Source organism: Mytilus edulis, chromosome 4 (assembly GCF_963676685.1).
Source record: "Mytilus edulis chromosome 4, xbMytEdul2.2, whole genome shotgun sequence".
Lineage (NCBI taxonomy): Eukaryota > Metazoa > Mollusca > Bivalvia > Mytilida > Mytilidae > Mytilus > Mytilus edulis.
This window is the reverse complement of record NC_092347.1, coordinates 18160233-18179575: the sequence shown is the minus strand read 5'-3', so window position 1 is coordinate 18179575 and position 19343 is coordinate 18160233. Positions and strand designations below refer to the sequence as shown.

Here is a 19343-nt window from a genome sequence, read left to right as displayed (position 1 = left end):
TGAAATTATCCAATATGAACATAACGTCAGGTGCATATCTTCAGTGATTTGTAAAAACCTTAGAGAGTTATATGTCTCAGCTGTATGGAAATCTGGGGTCGATGTCATATAACTATACTCAGTGCTTGACGCATAAATGTCATGCTCGAAACATGAAATCCAGCATTTTGATTGGTTGATTTTGGAGTATGAGTACAAAAAACTTACTCCAAAGTTCAATGTTAAGATCAAAAGTTCTCGCACGGAAACCAAATAATATAAAGAGACAACGACAACAGAACCGTAGCACAAGACTACAACAAAAAATTATAGAATATCAAAATTTAATGTCGGAGCAATATTCTTTATTTGTGTGTCATCTTAAGTATAATTGCGTTGTTGGGTTGGTGTCTCGTCGATGTTTTCCCCACATCTTCTTTTATTAATACTATTGCAGTCAATTGCATTTCAGAAAGACAACAGTTCTCCCGCCACTTATATTTTTATTATCGTTACAGTCCATATTGCACAATAATTACTTTTTAACTATGAGAATCAGATAACTAAAGGAGTCAATAAAGAATGATAAATGACTTAAACAAATATAACATATGAACAGATAACATTGCCATACAGACAAGACATATTCACGCATGGAGAGTATGTTGTTTTGATGACATAAAACGATCTTAAATCTATTGCTGGTGTTTTAAACACTAAATATGAATTTTGTACATATACAATCCAGAGAAATGAAAATAATAAGGATATACGATGTTAAACGAATAAAGACAAATTGAAACAGAAACTTACTACATGAGACCATCATAATCATTGACTGTAGATGAAAAACTAAATCCAGAGATTTAACATTATATAATACCAAATTAAAGATATAACATGTAAAATTTCAACACTAAATATAAAAATAAATAAAAAAATGTTCTGAGAGATTAGACGTGTTTGCCACATGTGGAGCATGTGTTTACCCTTCCGGGGCACCTGAGATCATCCTTAGTTTTTGGTGGGGTTCGTGTTGTTTACTCTTTAGTTTTCTATGTTGTGTTATGTGTACTATTGTTTGTCTGTTTGTCTTTTTCATTTTTAGACATGGCGTTGTCAGTTTATTGTCTATTTATGAGTTTGACTATCCCTCTGGTATCTTTCGTCCCTCTTTTACTGTCATATTATAGATATCACCTTAAAGAGATATCTGAGATTTAACATAGTCCTCGATCGAGACAGAACAGTTACAAAGGACCAGCACATCCAATATAAAGGATTATCTATAAAACATTGCAAGGAAAAAAGGACAGAAATAACAAAACCACAACAAATGTAAAGAAACAGAACACAAATTCAGACCAATAATTTTGGCGTCCGATTTAACAATGTTCTATAGGATTTTATCTTTCAGAATATTTTTTTTGTTTGTAATTGATACCTGTTAATGGTTGTATCATTAAAGCCATAAATCTTGCATTTTTTAGACATATCAAAACTTCAATAGGAATAACTTACCACAAAATCGTCTTGCATGACCGTCTAAAATGAATTCGTCTGGTAATCTTAATTAAGTTATAACTACACCTTATAAAAATTTAGTGCGAGACAATAACACCTTTTGCTATTAATGTTCTATGATATTCTTTGTTTATGAATTTAGTAAGGTATTATATTTCTCTAAATAAAGCATCATAATGGAAAAGCATGACAAAATGTCAATCGTAAGTTGTTAAATAATTTCTAGTCTGCCATAGATTACAATTAAGAGATAGTATTTCTTATACAATGTGCTAAATATGAAACTGACATTCTCCTGCATTATCACTTCTTAGGAACTAATATTACTTTACAAATTATGATATTTAGGGGGTAATAAAGTATTGATTGTAGACATAAAACACGGAACATGGTCATTGAGAAAAGGTTGTCTTATTAATAAGTTATATAGGAAGGTATTATAGTATTGTGAATTATGTGATTATGACTATAAAACAGTCAAATAAAAGAAAGCTAAATGGAAGAAGAAACAGTATATATCGTTTGATGAGAAGGGTATTAGTTCATGTTATAAAGACTAGAAACGAAATATGTAATACAGTATACAGGAGTACAGTAGTTGATTTAAAATCTTAAGAGGTAACCCAGATCACATGATTATTTATTAACTTTTTTGTTTTGTTTATGCTTTTTTCGTTTTGCCCTTATGTTTGTTAAACTTCGGGGGGAACTGCGGAGACGTTTCATTCATTTACTGTAGTAACTTCTGATACGTGGAGTTCCAAACATAAGCATCAACCTTTTTTTACATACTCGTCAACAACCCAAAATTGCTCTGACGTCAGATTGCCTATTTTTGGACCAAACCTAACACAGATGGTAAGCCATCAGACCTACCTCGGATAAACAAGAACAAAGTTCAATGTTGGATAGACGATCTATATATAATTTTAATGTTTTGTATGATTTGTTTTATCTTTGTTTATGAAATAAAATGTTTCGATTTTGATGCACATTCAAATGAAAAGTTGAAAAATATCATAGAATTGCACTCTGTTTCCTTAACTGTGGTGTACCAATATACCTATAAGTGAAGTTTGTATGGTTACTTGAAAACGTCCTTTAGTAGATTAGTGACTCCACTACAAAAGTACAAATTATTTAATTTAACAAAGAATACTACAATCATTAAAGTTCACTAGATGGAAAATCCGCTGCATTCAATCGACAAAACTCTGAAATTTTCAATTAATATAAATGTGATCGTTTCTTTTATTGCTTTCAACAAGGTTTGCGGAATAATTTTTACATTTTTCACATCATAGAACGAATAGACGTTACCTCCAGAACCCAAGTTGTATTTATAAGAAAGTTTTCTTCCAAAGATTGATGATTTGCGTGATGTATGGACTTTCCCTCGGATAACATATCATGCAATTAATATGTTACAATTGTTGGAAAATCAATTGGTAGATATGGCATAAGGCGAGTTCTCCCTTGGATGCCTGATTATAGTTAATAAGAATGCTCCAACGATAATTAATTGTCAATATCTAATTGTTGCCATATTAAGATATTTTATTTTGTCAGATAAGCATTCGTTTTGGTTATTTATCATTTTCTGGTTGAACTTACTCGATGTCAGGGTAGATATTACAAGTCCATAAGTGATTCGTGACTGTATACAATCTCAATTATAACTTATAGATAGATGAATGGTCAAACGCAATGCGAACACAAATTCTTATTACTATTAGTTTTGAATTAGAGTAGAAAGAAAATTCAAAATTTACAAAAGTTTATCTGTATATTTATCTAAGACAATCTCTAGGAGTCTATAGTCCTGAATGCTGAATGTCGGTTGAAGATTTAGATATAACGCAAATCAGTCTATCCATCTACTGTCAACCTATATATGAAGTGATGCTAGTTTAAAACATTAACGAATCAAGTGTCGCTTTGTCTCAAGTAGAAGATGTGTAATATTTCGTTTTATCCCTAGTATTAAGTTTGTGAGTGAGCTATGCTGATTCTTTATTTGGGTCATGTTTCATTTCATTTTACATAGCTTCCTATGATAACATTCTTTGAAAACTTCAGCAGAAAAGTATAGTGTTCAAGATCGATCGATTGCGCTTGTACATAAAAGGATCCCCGTTCTTATGATTTGTAACGCTATATTTGTATATTAGTATTGTCATATTACACTCCTTCTTTTTGTATCTGACTTTTTAAAGAAAATATATATGTCACTTGAAATAAACAACATAACTTGACTGAACTGCATTACATTTATGTTTGAAATATGTATATGATTGCGTTAAAAAGGTTAAGTTTCCAATATTAGGTTGTTAAAAACAAAAAAGTACGACAAACAAAATATAAAATTTTCTTTTTTTCGAAATGTTTACAGAATGTTTACTCGATGATGAAGTGAACATGCTAGAAGGAGGTTTTAGCACTAACAAACATGTTTGATCCTTGCCACATTGTCTATGTGTCTGTCCCAAATTAGGAGCCTGTAATCAAGTAATCTGTAAATGACGTTGGATGCTGTTTGTCATAATTTTGGGCCGGTTTTTTTTTTAAATTATCTTGATGTTTTAGTTAATACCTCACTAGATTGTTCTCGTGTAGGAAGGTTATACGGACCTGTAAGTGTTCAAAATTTGGTCTCTTTTGGGGTTTGGTAGATATTCGTCTTGCAAGAAATAAAAACACATCCCCTTTTAAATTATTTTAGTCAGATAAACGGAAGCAGCATGTCGACACCCAGTGGTCTATTATTTGCCAGATGACGGTAAGAGGTCCTTGATCAGTATGATTCTGTTTGAAATTTTTACTTCAAGCATACAGAAAACATTTTTAAACCACTTTCTCTAAGTAAGTGCACAAAGTTTCACTCATGACAGATCAAATGATATGGACAATTAAATCATCTGTCGAAGTTGTAATAAAATAATTGAGGTGATGAATACCATTACGTATTAGATCTTATTAGAATGGACAGGTTTTTTCAATAATGATAGGAAGTTGTTGTTACCTTACAATCTCACTTTCAGTCATCTAATAGTAATACTCGTGAATTGTATGATTCCTATGTAGCATTGTTTTAAAATTGCAAAGTCTTGTTAAACTGTGTTAGCAGTTGTTTACAATATTACGTTAGTTTTGATTTGGATGTCTTCTTTAAACATATAACATCTTGTTTAAATGTGTTAAACGAATGCTTTTAATTTTCTCTCAACTATTATGTAATTTGTTTGCACTATGTAGACACGAAAAAAACACAAGAAGTGTTTTAGTTTATAGTATGCATGTACCAATGTTTGAATCTTTAAGGTAGAAAAAAAAATAAAACTTGAAACTAACTTTGAATATCGACAGAAATAACATAATTTTACATAAACAGGATTGTGAACTCTGGAACAATGTCATTATGTGTGTATGTATATAGATAAGTTAAACATTGTCATGATGTTTTTCATGTTAAGTGATAATTCTATAGTTCCCCTATATTGTTAGAATGCTCAAAAAGCCGCCAGTGTATTCGTTCGTTATTACATTTCCAAACTTTACCGAGGATAACATGATGTAAGATATATAACATTGCAGCAGGTGGCTTTCTGCATTTTTAATTAATTTGTGTAAACGATGGGTGGTAATTTGAAAATTTTACGGTTATTGCAAAAGAGTTTATTACAAGTATAACTAATAAACTTTTAGTGATTAGTTTGATATAAAGGCTGGTTAATACCAATAGTTAACTTGGAAAAATTGAGGTTTATGTGCGTTTTTTTACGCAAATATATTGTCCGTAGCAAATTTATAGAACACTTTTTCACATGGTGGTCGTACTCATAACGCTAGAATGATAAATACTTAGTTTTAAAAAAAAAGTTAATTTTTGCGAATTGGATTTAATTGCGAACGGTAATGAAATGCTGTTTACATGCAAACTAAACAAGATTTCTGTCTCATGCAATTAGCAAAAAAGCATACACAATACTTACGGGATTCTACACCTATAAGAAAATTTAAGAAACAATAGTGAAAATTGTAATTTATTTTAAATTTCTTATTACCATTCTATATGTTTATTAAAAGATGTGTATGGTCTTGTTGTTCTAGAATATAGTTAAAAACTTCTTTTTTTTGTAAATGTGAATATTTATCATATAAATAAGATCAAATAGGCTTTTTGCTGTTGTACAAAAACTTTTGTTATATTTGCAACTGTCGTACAGGTGTTAATAACTATAAGAAGATGTGGTATGAGTGCCAATGAGACAACTCTCCATCCAAGGAACACTTTGTAGTAGTAAACCATTATAGGTCAACGTACGGTCTTAAACACGGAGCCCTGGCTCACGCCGAATAGCTAATTATAAAGGGCCCACACAATTACCTGTGTAAAATCATTCAAACGGGAAAACAAACGGTCTAGTATATATAGCTTCCTATACGAGAAACACTTATGAACCACACCAACAAACGACAACTACTGAACATCAGATTCCTAACTTTCTGTAACATTCGGATTAGCATGTTTAACTCTTTTTTTCTACAAATTTCCAGAACTTATTGTCGTTTTGAAGTTTTAAGCATTCTTGTTGATAGCTTTTAAAGAGTCAGTGAATATTGAAACAATGGTGTAATGTTATTTTCTTTTTTAATTTTCCAACAATGAAATCAACCATTACTAGTTTAGGCTTCCTAGAAAAAACCAGGCGGACGATACCAAAGGGAAATTCAAACTCAAACTGACAACACCATGACAACAAAAAAGAGAAAGATCCAAAGACCAGCAACAACTGTATACAAAACACAATGTAGACTGAGCAACACAAACCCCACTGAACCAGTGGTGATCTTAGATGCTGCTCCAAACATGGCACCCGTATTGTTGATCATGCAAGTACAAACCCGATGATGAGTCTAATTCGGTAGGTTACATTCGGGGTAAATGATGAAAAGAACATACTACATCTTTTATACACGTATTGTCAACAAATATATTGACCCTATCTTTCGTTGGTATTTGTTGAAATATTGATAAAGTAAAATATTCGTTCGTGATTATAGCAGCAATAATTATTTATTGATAGTTTTCAGTGCGTTCATTAATTTTTTGATGTTTCAATTTAATCACTGTTTAAATGTTATTCATGGTCAAAACATTCACCCATTCGGTAGTCTTGTTTATACATATACATGTACTGAAAATCAATAAATATTTAGCTGCTATGGTAACGCCCGTATAAGCACTCGAACAGAATTCTATTCATTATGTCCAATTTTACTGTATAACTCTCTCCAGGTATATTTTGCCGTCTTAGGTACATAAACTTCCTGATCTGAGAGTATCTTAAGGAAAATTAATTCAGAAGAGCGCATGAGTAAATTATACTCTTTGATGATTGTTTACCCTTTCCATGTTTCGATTAAAAGATTCCGATCATCTGAAGCGTCATCTATTATGTGTCGACTCGTTATGACGATATACAGTACCAATAAAAACAAGTACCAGTAAACACCAGTGCCGGTATACATTATCAACATAGACCAGTGCCGACTTACATTTCAACAAAGACCAGTGCCGACTTACATTTCAACAAAGACCAGTGCCGACTTACATTTCAACAAAGACCAGTGACGATTTACATTAACAACATAGACCACTGCCGATATACATTTATCAATAAAGATATAATATGGATGTCATGCTGCTTCTAGTGCATGGTCAATAATCACTAAACATACAGGTTTTGATATACATGTGACTACATGTACTATTAACTCAATCTATATTTCATGTTTTTTGTCAAACGTATTTCTATTTTTGTTTATTGTTTATTGCAATTGTGTGATAAAAAAACCAATGTACTGATTATGCTCGTAATGGGTCCACTATTGGAAATAAAATATATCTTATCTTATTTTATCTTATCTTATAGACCAGTGCCGATTCACAATACTAAAACAAATCACTGTCGATAGTCAGTACCCACATTTTGTAGATAGAACAGTGACTATATACAGTACCACAACAAATCAGTGTTTCGTGGATAGTGTACATCAGGTTGTTTAACTAATGCAAGAACAAACTACAACATCTCGTTTACACTAGATATATATAAACATTTATTTGATAAACATGGCAAAGTGATTTAGTCAATTATCTCTGATTTTACATCAGAAACTATTGTCAATATCTATTTCCCCGGATGACCATTAAATGTTTTACGGAAAGATTTACAGTAACCAGGTTAATTTAGATTTAATGAGTTGAAGAAAAATACAGGAAATTTATAATTCCAATGATTGAATTTAAAATGTTTGTACCAATCGGTAAAACAAGTAATTACGCAAAATGGTAGAAACGTGATTTCTCCAGGTAAAAGATACATAATAATTAAACAATACATCTAAAGATCAATGTCGTTTTATTTTATACGTGACAGAATGAATTTTTGCTTTATGTAATCATTAAAGATATATATTGGAGAGGATGATTGATCGGTTTGTTCTTAATAATCATAATAAAAAAATCAACTGCATCACTGCAATTGAAAGAAAACACCGCGGTTAAAACAACGAATCAGATCAATCAAAGTTTATTGAAGGAAAGTTTTGGTGTAGAAAATATATATTATCGCTGAACTAGTATACATTATAATTGTTCAGGGGTCAGCTGCCTGGATCCCTTTTCCTTGTACGGGATTTTCTGTCTGTGTTGAGGACCCATTGGTGGCCTCTGGTTGTTTTCTGCTCTTTAGTTGTTTTTTAGCTTGCTATGCGGTATGGGTTTGGCTGTTTATTGAACACAGTACTGTGATCTATAGTTGCTTACAGTCTACGTGTTATACCACTAAAGCGTATTAAGTAATATCCGATTGCAAAAAAAAATGAAGAAAAATGGTAAGAATAAATTGTCTTGAATTTGGCAGTTGAAGTAAATTAATTCTACATTTCATTGCAGTAACTCATTTCTATCATAAACACCTCTACATCATTTTGTCTCTAGTAGAGAGTTGTATCATTCATTGGCAAACGTATACCACATCTTATTTCTAACAAGAACTATCTTTAAAAAAGATATCCGACGTATTTAAATTTGAGTATATGTTTAAAACTATCATTTCGATAACCTTCAGAAGCACAAAGATACCATTTAAATAACGTTTTCTCTGTTTGTGTTCAGTATTCTCGTATCTTTCTGTTTACATTCACCGAAACCCCGCGGAAATCTCACATGCGTAGGTGCGTTCTAAAAGTCGTGTACGTTCGTACAACAAAGTTTACATTGAAAATTATATAATTGTCCCGAATAAACAGCTGTCACGGATGCAAAGAGCTATTGGAGAAACAATTATTTTTATAAAAATATAAATCTTTGTAAGTTGTAGTTCAAATATTTATAGTTTTTCACTTGCTTTCCATCACGATATGATTAACGAGACGTTTTTTCAAACACAACCAAATCACCCACCATGACAGCATTTTGTCCAATCACAGAAAGGTGTTTCGAGCATGCGTATTCTGTTGTCATAGTTAAGCGTCCTTAAGTTCAAAGGACACAAACCGAAACTATACCGACTACGTCGGAAACATATAGCAAAAGTAAATCCGTCTTCGACAGTCCGTAATACACGACGCGAAAATATATTATTTATATTATGCTCCAAGTATTATTTCATTTGTAATGACAACAATTAAGTCATACTAATAGGTATCCTTGGTTTTGATTGGTTGATAGGTAGTAAATTGTAGATGTATTTTCTTTAATCTGGTGAATTTTGTTCATGTTTTACCACACTAGGGAATATGCACACGGATATAATTTTTTTCCTATCTGTCGTGGTTTTTGCCAAAACGCACGAATACAGACAACAGTAGTATACCGCTGTTTAATAGTCATTAATCGATTAAACCAAAGCAATTCTGGGTCACAAACCAAAAACTTGGGAAACACATAAATTAGAGGAAACCAACAGAATAACAAAAACACTGAACTGCAACAAAAACAAACGCCAACATACATAGAAATTATCTATTTGACAACAACTGCCATATCTATGTCTTGGTGCAGGACATTGAAAAAAATGGTTGTGTTGAACCTGCTTTTATAAGCCTTCTTTAATTATACTCTTTACCCTTTGTACGCTTCAGGTTGTGTTACTGTTTAACTACTAGCAAATAGTTAGCATCTCTTTTGATAATAGGATTAATAAGTCTGATGAATCACACTTTCATAAGTGGTATTTACAAAATACATCAGTATTCAAAAGGTTATAAGAGAATATTGCCTAGTTCTCTCGATTGTTAGTTTGGACACATATCACCTCTTGAACATGATATATATCTGTTCACTGGTCATAAAACGTAATGACGTTATTTTTAAGGAATTGCTCGTTTTTTTATAACAAGCAGTGTTGTCTGGTTAATTGAATTTTACAATTTTTGATTAGTTTTAGTTATTTTAAGTTAATTTCTCATTATTTTTGGCGAGAACAGTTTGATAATGTAACATATGAAATGAAACTGAATAAATCATTAGATAACGATGACGGAATATAATATAGATGGTCGCAGGTAAAATAAAAACCTATTATTAGCCATCGAATTAAATTATTGCTTAATTGTCTAGTTTTCACTTAAATCAAAACTAACGTCTATTTCAATCAACAATTATGAGGCCATAACCATATATAAAAACAGTTATTTTGAAACGAAACAATATTCATTATTACTAACACATTTTGAATGAAAATGTATGTACCAAAGCAATATCCTATGGTAATATCATTAAAAAAATAAACAAGTTTAAGAGTTGTTTCGTTTGGATGTTTGACTTACATAATATTTGGAAAGATAAATTTTATAACATGTACATTTTGGTTTACACTAAATAATATGAAAAGCACCAATTTTGCTGCACTTGGTGCGCATTTCGTCAACCAATGTTTCATTTATGATGCTAAAGACCAATCAATTAAAAGTCCAAAAACCGTATACAAACATCGAAGAGCTGGGCAAACCAAAAACGACATTAAATAAAACAAACATTCGGTCAAGGAACCATTGATTTGCATGCGGCTGATAAATAATTCCTTAATTCAACAGTATTTTCAAAAATTTATAACAGCCAATTTCAATGAAATAATATCCGAAATAAATCATATTCTTTTTTTTTTTAAAGTTTTGAATTCTTGGCTTCAAATTATAATGAGCATATGTTACAGTGGGCCATTCCAGTTAATATCTGCTAAAGGGGGATGGATAGTTCTTTCTTAGGGGTGTAAAATTTATACACCTTAGGGGTGAAATTTTAGTTTTTTTTTATCTGACACATACACTTATACGCAAAAATTTCTGAGGGTATTGCAGCAGTAAATAATTAAAAATAATTACTTCCTATGGGTAACAAAAAACCTATTTCAGATCTTAGGGTTGCTTTGGAATATAAACAGTTTCGTATCATGCATTATCTGGTATTGTATTTATAATTCTGATGGATACAATCCTTGCAGTAAAAAATTCTGACAGGTCAATTTTTCCCATGAAAGCCCATCCACCCAATATGAACAAAAACTCTACACCTGATAGGTCTTAATTTATAGATCTGATAGGTAGTTTTTTATGATGTTTTTTTCTGATAAGTATGAACAAAAATCTTCCCATCCATCCCCACCTGTTAGAAATTAACTGGAATGGCCCATTGTGTTATGGTAATATGGTATTAAGACTTGAAGTGAATAAAGGTTAGTAATAGAGATTATAACTGTATACGATCATTTACTTGTTAAGTCATCGTAGGTGAATTTATAGAGTTGAGGTGTCGTAGACGTTATCTCTGTCAATATAATTGTTGTCGTTCTTACCATTAGTACTTAGTGACCTTTTTATAAAGCATACTAATTCTCAGAGAGTTATCTCACAATTTGTATATCTAATTCTTATGAAATTCTACTTAAAAGTCTTTGTATTGTAAATCAGACTTGTTGAAATCGTTACGTTAATAGTCTTTAAATACGAATATCCAAAAGGATCAGCATGTTGTTTTGGTTTTAGGCCTAGTGTTCGTACACTGTTTTTCTAAGTACCACTGTTTGTATTTTCCAGTTAGCTTTGGTGCAGCCTAATGTGCGAGAGAGAAATAATCACAAATGCGCACAAACTTTCAGTTTCGAAATCTTGCCCCATTATAAGTAAACAAAATCTTAAAAGAAATTTTAAAATTCTGTTTATATTTTTGGAATGAAATAAAGACAATGAAATGTAAATTGTGTAAAATTCTAGGATTAAACTTTTGGGTAAGACCATATCCAAAAAGATTCATAAACAGCGCTCCATATGCATTAGATAAAGAATAAACTCTTAAGTAGTAATCGCTTTATTTGATTTATTTCGATATAATAGGCAGAAAGATGCATTTATCAACCTTTTCCTACCTGATAAACTTAAACATTTTCCCTTTTATTTTAAAGACAGTCATATTAACGTTAAAACAACAATAAATCAAGAATTACATATCTAACGTTTTCTTTTATGCTGCAATCAGTCTAGACAGTTGAAGATTTTGTTCATATTTTTATTAATACCCACGATAAATATATTTTTCTGTTTATTGAATTATCGCTTTCATTCGAGTTCATTTAGGCTACATGTTTCCCTTTTCGCTCAAATAAGGAAGAATATATAGTTGAGGTGATATTTCTCAGCGAAAAAACAATTGCCGTTATGCTCGAACCCAAGGTAAATAATCGAAAATGCACATGGGCTCGTGTAATGGCTGTCAACATAATTAAAGGGATGGAAATAAACTCATCATAGATACCAGGCTAGCAATTTTATATTTGCACCAGACGCGCTTTTCGTCTACAAAAGACTCATCAGTGACGCTCAAATAAAAAAAATGTCATTGTGGACCAAATGAAACCTTCCTAAAAGTGTTGCCAAATATAACTAAGGTAATCTATTCCTGAGGTAGAAAAGCCTCAGTATTTCAAAAATTCAAAGTTTTGTAAACGGTTAATTTATAATTATGACCATATCAATGATAATTCATGTCAACACAGAAGTGCTGACTACTGGTATGGTAATAAAACAAGGCTTCAAATTTTATGGACAATTAAGTCAAAGTTCAAGGTCGTTGCTGCTAAAAATCATATTATTTGGGGAAGGTGATTTGCTGTAGATAATTTGTTTTCCTCAAATGACACTTATGTGGAAGGAACATTTAGGCATGGCGAATCCTATCCATTACAGGTCAATAGGTCAAGGCTGTTCAAAAGGGACTGAATTTTTAAATTTAGGTTTATTTTGTTCTTTCTGGGAAAATACTAGAGGAACACAGAAAGTATTTGAATAAAACTTTTTCCAATTTTTTAATAAAAAAGAAACCTATAAATTTGATGCCAGAAGGTTAAAAGTCAATTTCACGTTTGCAAAAATGCTTAACATAGTTTAGAATTCCGAAAATCTTCGAGATTAACATGATTGGATCATTGGCTTAAAAACCATAAACCAAAAAGGGATTGCATATTATCATTTTTCTAGTAGACTGAAGAAAATATCAAGACAGCTGTTTTTACATTTTATCAGAATCTTGCTTTTAGATGAAATCTTTTCAAATGACCTCTTTTATATTTGCAGCAAAACTATTCGACATGAGCTCAAACCCTTTCTTCAAATAACAATCAGTTTTAAATCAAAGTAATCATTAAAAGAGAGCATGAACCTAAGACAAAAACATGGCATTAGATTACTTACAAAATTGATAAATGGCTTGTTTCTTACACTTATGGGGAACTACAAACTGGACTTGACAACACTAAATCATTTACTCTACAGTTATGAGTATTTGAATAGTTTACGATGAAAATAATAAAGTAGATGCCTGACAATATAATGCATTTTCAAGATATAAATAATAAAAAAAATTATCCATTAAACCTGATCGAGGACTAAATTATCGAGTCAATTCTTTAAGATATAGCATATATTGTTAACTTACGTAATTTGATTAATGTACTCTTTACTGCTGACTAACGTCAGTACGAATATTTAGTCTGAAACAGTTATTTAGTCTAGAGAGAATCCTCTTTTCCATGATACACGAAGGATCTATAGGCTTCTTAATTTTTTTTAAGTTACAACGTTACAAACGCGGAGGTTTTTTTAAAAGAAATTCTTAATCAAAATCGCTAATTTTGTCATTATTATGATGATACTTATAATGTTTAAATTTTCGAGATTTTTGAACTATGTTCTTGTACCAGACTTTTCAAAATGAAGTTCTATTGTTTCATCAATTTGCTGATAATAACTGCATGGAGCAAGTACAAGCTACTTTTTTATTATAAAATTAAATGAATTGAATGCAAAATAAAAATATTTCACTCCATTATCCTTTTAAGTGTTATTTACACTCTCAATAAATTAGGTGGTAATACATTTGAAACAATACCCTAGCATCCCTTAGATAGAACATTGTGCTATATAATCCGTATCTAAATATCATAAGATAAAACTTATCAATCTTTGTTTCCGAAAAGTCTATCACTAAACGAGGTTGGACACTTTCGTCTGAATTTGTATTATACAAAACTATGTTCAGAAATAAAATGAAAATTAGAGGAATTTGAATATTTGAAAGTCGAATTCAACATGTTACTGCACTTAAAGAATACTTATTTTTTTTCAAAAACAATCTTTTTATATATAAGGTCTTGAGATATAAATGTAAATATCAAGAATTTCTCATTAAACGACATCTATGTTCAAACAAAATAAATTTGTATTTGAACTATACAGTTGTAGTATGATACGACATTAATCCATTCTAATTTTAAAATTGCTTCCTATTCATTATTTTTTGTGAAATATGTCATGATTTGCAATAAATTCTATCATAATTCTTGGTTTTAGCCATCTATAAATTTCTGTTATTTAATTGAATGTTCAAAAACATGACATACTGTTGTCTGAACGTCATAAAAACTCATCGAGATATCAGGCTTATAATTATGTGCGCTAGACGTCTACATAAGACTCATCTCATAAAACTTTCAAAATGTGACAACGTTAGTAAAAGAAAATATTCAAGGATTTTTTTTCAAAGAAATAACAACTTCAATTCATGGAAAACTGGTTCCACCTCTTTTCTGCAAACTTTTAATTATTTAACAACTTAGTTTATTTCACGTCAGATTCTATTTTACAACAAGAGTTCTTTAACGATATTTGAAACTTTTGGAAACTTCTAAAGCACACTTTGAAATATTTTATTCCGTATTTGCAATGTATACAACATTCATATCACATAGAGAGATTTCAACAACATGTATCCTACCTTTTATAAATGGAATATTAAATAGAAAAATAACAAAAACTTCAACAAAGTCCATGCTGATTAAGTTCTTCTAGTACCACGTGTAGACTATGAAAGTGATAGGTAAGAAAATAATCTTGAAACACCTGTACATAATTAACTATAAAAACAATCAATTCTTCACGTTAAGGTGTATTAACAAATCTAAACAATTCTCTCAAATTCCAATGAGCATTGTTTTCATAAATGATTCAAACGAACAAATCCTTCTCATCCAATAGCATAGTAGGTAACTAATAATAGAATCGATTCCGGGATACGCCGGAGAGTTCTGCAACCTAAGATTCTGATAGCAATTATGATAGGAAAGAAAACAGATTCACTCTATAATTGATATCATTTATCATGCCTATTGTCAAAAAACTTACAAGCTTTGAAATAATATTCTTAACACAGGAGTTCGATATTAATTTGTTTTTGTAAATACGCCAAGATATCATCGGGCTGCATTCAAATAAGCATTTTAATTCATCGTTTAATGCTATTTTTCAAAACAACTTGCTTGTTGATGCTTTTGCAATTTATTTGTTCTTATCAAATGTAAAGTTAAACCAAACATATTTATAGAACAAATGTATTTCGAAGTTTTCCCAGATCAATAGATATTTTGAGCTGGTTTTAATTATTGTAGTGAAAGGAACTTTTCTCTCTGAATTCTTTCTTAACCGTCACGGCGCCAACATTTGTCAAATGGTCAAAAAAGAACAAACAAAAAACAAATAGTTTTATAATCTGTTTAAGAATTGAAGGAAGCATATTGTTTTCTTACATAAGAATACATGACATATTTGGGTATTACTCATAACGGAAGAATAATATGAGTAACCTATTGAACATAAATCATAGTGATCGAGTGGAATTCTTATCAAACATTATTTTTGCTATGGGAACTGTTGGTAACCAATTTCAGCAGAGATATTATATTGAATGCTTTACAGATAAGGCCGTAAAAGGGATGTTTATTTCCCAGATACATGGTATAAAATATAAATTGGGTTTTCCCCTTTTATTTGATTCCTTAAAAGATGCGATTAAATAGTTGAATTTCAGAAAGTGAGTAAAATTATGATGTTTTGCTAATGTTTACTTTTATCCCCAAAAAGATTTTCAATTTCAATACCTGTGTTTCGAAATAGTATATATATGCACATAATAAAATCTATTTGTTTTCAAAAATGGGGATAGTAAAATGCTTGCACTTTGCAATTACGTTTAAGGAAATCTATGAGAAACGAAAATAAAATGCATTTTTCAAACACTTTTCATTTACTGAAGGTGTAATACCACCATTGATTTTCCCCTATTATTCTTTGTATAATTTCCATTTTCATGAAAAAATGCAGAACTTATCTTTGTTTTAAATAAAGAAATACTTGGCATGAGTAAAGTTCTATCCTGTCCAGTACTATAAAAACAAATCACATAACATTTCATTGCATATAAGAAAATAACCATCACTGGAAGTTAACCAATCAAATTTCTCCCCTTATTTAACATGTGCACGATATTTAGTAACCATGTAACCTCAAGTTTACAAAATATTCTATAGAAACTTCAAATAAAAAAATACTGGTGCTTTGGATTACCCAAATCATATGTTTATGACACAGAAATGTGTTACTGCAATAAAATGTAGGATTAATTACCTACAACTATCAAATTCAAGGGAATATTTTTTTCGACCTATTTTCCACTGTGTCTAAACCACACCGGCAAAATTTGCTCGGACTCGATGGTATCTAACATCCGGCACAATGACGGAACACCAATAGACAAAAGAAAGGTAGGTTTCTCCTTATTTTTTTATTTTTTTATGATATCGAAGAATATATATACATATACAACTATTTTCTATTGTGAGATGCAATATTTTCTACAACCGTTCTATATTAACGGAGAAATAAGTCAAAATGCATGTCAAAATGACGAATTGAGTAACCCTTGCCTCGAAATTGTTTAATTTCTCGTTAAATTGTTCACATTGTACGGAAAGAAAGGTACGGGAAGATAGATATTGACACGGAGATTACAAATGTAGTTATTATGAGCATCTCAATAATTGTATCTCTGTGTATGGAACGAAAGAAATGGGTCATGTCAAAATGGAACTGGCCGGTTTCGTCAATGTATACAACCCGGTTTCGTCATAGATTTCAAAATGCATAACCCGGTTTGGTCAAATAAAAAAAATCATAATCGCATTACATTATAATTGATTATTTAACTTCAGCGTTCAAAAGGAGTTGTGTGGGTCGTTGGAAAACAAGTTCGTTCACCGGACAACGACTTATTATTTATATGAGTCTCAGATTCAAATAAATAATAAGCAAACACTTGAATTCCTACTATTATAGAACACAAATATTTTAATTTACTTTGCATTCCGAAATTTTTTAACAGCATATTGAGATTAAAGCTCTCTAAATATGTGTTTTCTATATGAGTTATGGGAAAATATGTTGAACATGTTTAAACTTGAAATTAAAGTTTACGGTCTTAAAAATCGAAACACACAATTGATATGTAATTTTCTCGCACAAAAGGATGGACACCTTTATAAGTAATCTAATCATTCTATGTATGTAATCTTTTCTACAATCGTTAAGGGATAATTTTAACTATGGTACAAGTTTTGGCACACATCGCGCATTTACTATACAGGCTCTGTCATCGGACGAGTTAAGGTTTTTTCATCATTTTTTATTATTTGTACTTTTGTTGTACTGTTTGTGTCAGCGACAACACTTTGACGCAGTCCATTCCCGAATCACACGCTTGTAATTCCATGGTTGTCTTTGGTTGCTTTATACCATATGCGTTTTGAACATAAAATAGGCAGGTAGTTTTCTTGTTTGAATTGTTTTACATTTATAATTTAGAGCCCTGTTATAGCTTGCTATCATGCAGTTTGTGTGTTTTCTCATTGTTTAAGGCATACGCTGACCTAAACTTGATTAATTCAACATAATTTTTGTGTCTAAAAGAAAGTTGTCTCATTGTCAATGTTTATGGGATAAGTGGTTACCGTCACTTCTTCTTAATAAGACCTAGATATAAATGACGGTCATGTTTTGCAAACCAACTTTTATTCACATTGAAAATACAAAACTGTCAGATATTGTTTTCGAAAGTTATCTTGAAGTTTCAATTGAATTTGAACTGTACAAAAACTGAATTTGAACTGTAAAAATAATGTGAAAAACATGCCTATGAAAATAAATGTGCCTACCAGAAACGGGGAGAAAGTTACAAATCTCACTGCTATGTTATGGATGCTTAAGTGTGGAAACTCGCTTTAGTGCGCAAGTAACACAGTATATATAGTACCAGAAAATCTGACAGGACTGCATGCATGATTAATTTGTGCAGAACAGAATAGACTATAGTCGGTTTGGGACTGTTCGTCAATGATTGAATGCATAAATGTATTAATAATTGATAGTAAATATTGTAAACTAAGTGTATATAATATAGTATAGTAAATTAAAATTATGGCACAATCAAAACACATCCTTTTATTTTTCATCTTTACATACTACTATTATAAACAAAGAAAATATAATAATGTTACAAAATAACTAGATACCAGTGTTTGCTATTCAGTATTTATATTCCATTTAAAATTAGTTTGAAGTTAAGTGAAATAAGGGATACGCCTTTCATTAGGAAAATGTGTATTATCATAATTACCTATGTCCAAAAGTGCCCGTTTAAAATAGATTTTAACACGCCAAGTTTACTTTACAATAAATATATATTTAAATTCTCGAAAGACAATGTTCAGATCCGTGCCAAAGTTTCTTTTCATAAATTGTTTGTTCAAAAAAAAAAAAAAAGAATCGGGTGATATATATAGACGCAACCGGGTGATTGTGAAGTAACAACATTGACGAAACCGGTTTATTTCAATTTGACATGACCTTTTCTTTTGTTCCATACACAGAAATACAATTATTGAGATGCTCATAATAACTACATTTGCAATCTCCGTGTCAATATCTATCTTCCCGTACCTTTCTTTCCGTACAATGTGAACAATTTAACGAGAAATTAAACAATTTCGAGGCAAGGTTAACTCAATTCGTCATTTTGACATGCATTTTGACTTATTTCTCCGTTAATATAGAACGGTTGTAGAAAATATTGCATCTCACAATAGAAAATAGTTGTATATGTATATTTATTCTTCGATATCATAAAAAAAATAAAAAAAATAAGGAGAAACCTACCTTTCTTTTGTCTATTGGTGTTCCGTCATTGTGCCGGATGTTAGATACCATCGAGTCCGAGCAAATTTTGCCGGCGTGGTTTAGACACAGTGTTTTCGTATACAACTGGATGTGACGTACCATGATTTGGTGGTATTACACATGAACTTGAATAAAGTTAATTTTGCAATGTTGCTGGAATAGATAAAAAAACAGGCTGTTCCTGAGTTTTCAACTTCCCAACAAGGGACATTTTG

The 19343-nt window shown here is 30.9% G+C and overlaps 1 protein-coding gene across 2 annotated transcripts in view; it reads right to left on the bottom strand.

The window, feature by feature from the left end:
- The window catches only part of LOC139521751 (lachesin-like), a 75920-nt gene that overhangs the window by 41342 nt on the left and 15235 nt on the right, over nt 1–19343 (bottom strand). Inside the window, exon 1 of one of the 2 annotated variants that reach the window (XM_071315332.1) lies at nt 14840–15097. The exons of the other annotated variant lie outside the window; for it this stretch is intronic. Coding sequence (XP_071171433.1) covers nt 14840–14894 — 55 coding nt within the window. The 5' untranslated portion in view covers nt 14895–15097. Of the gene's footprint in view, nt 1–14839; nt 15098–19343 lie in introns of those variants that run through there. 2 annotated transcript variants of the gene reach the window in all.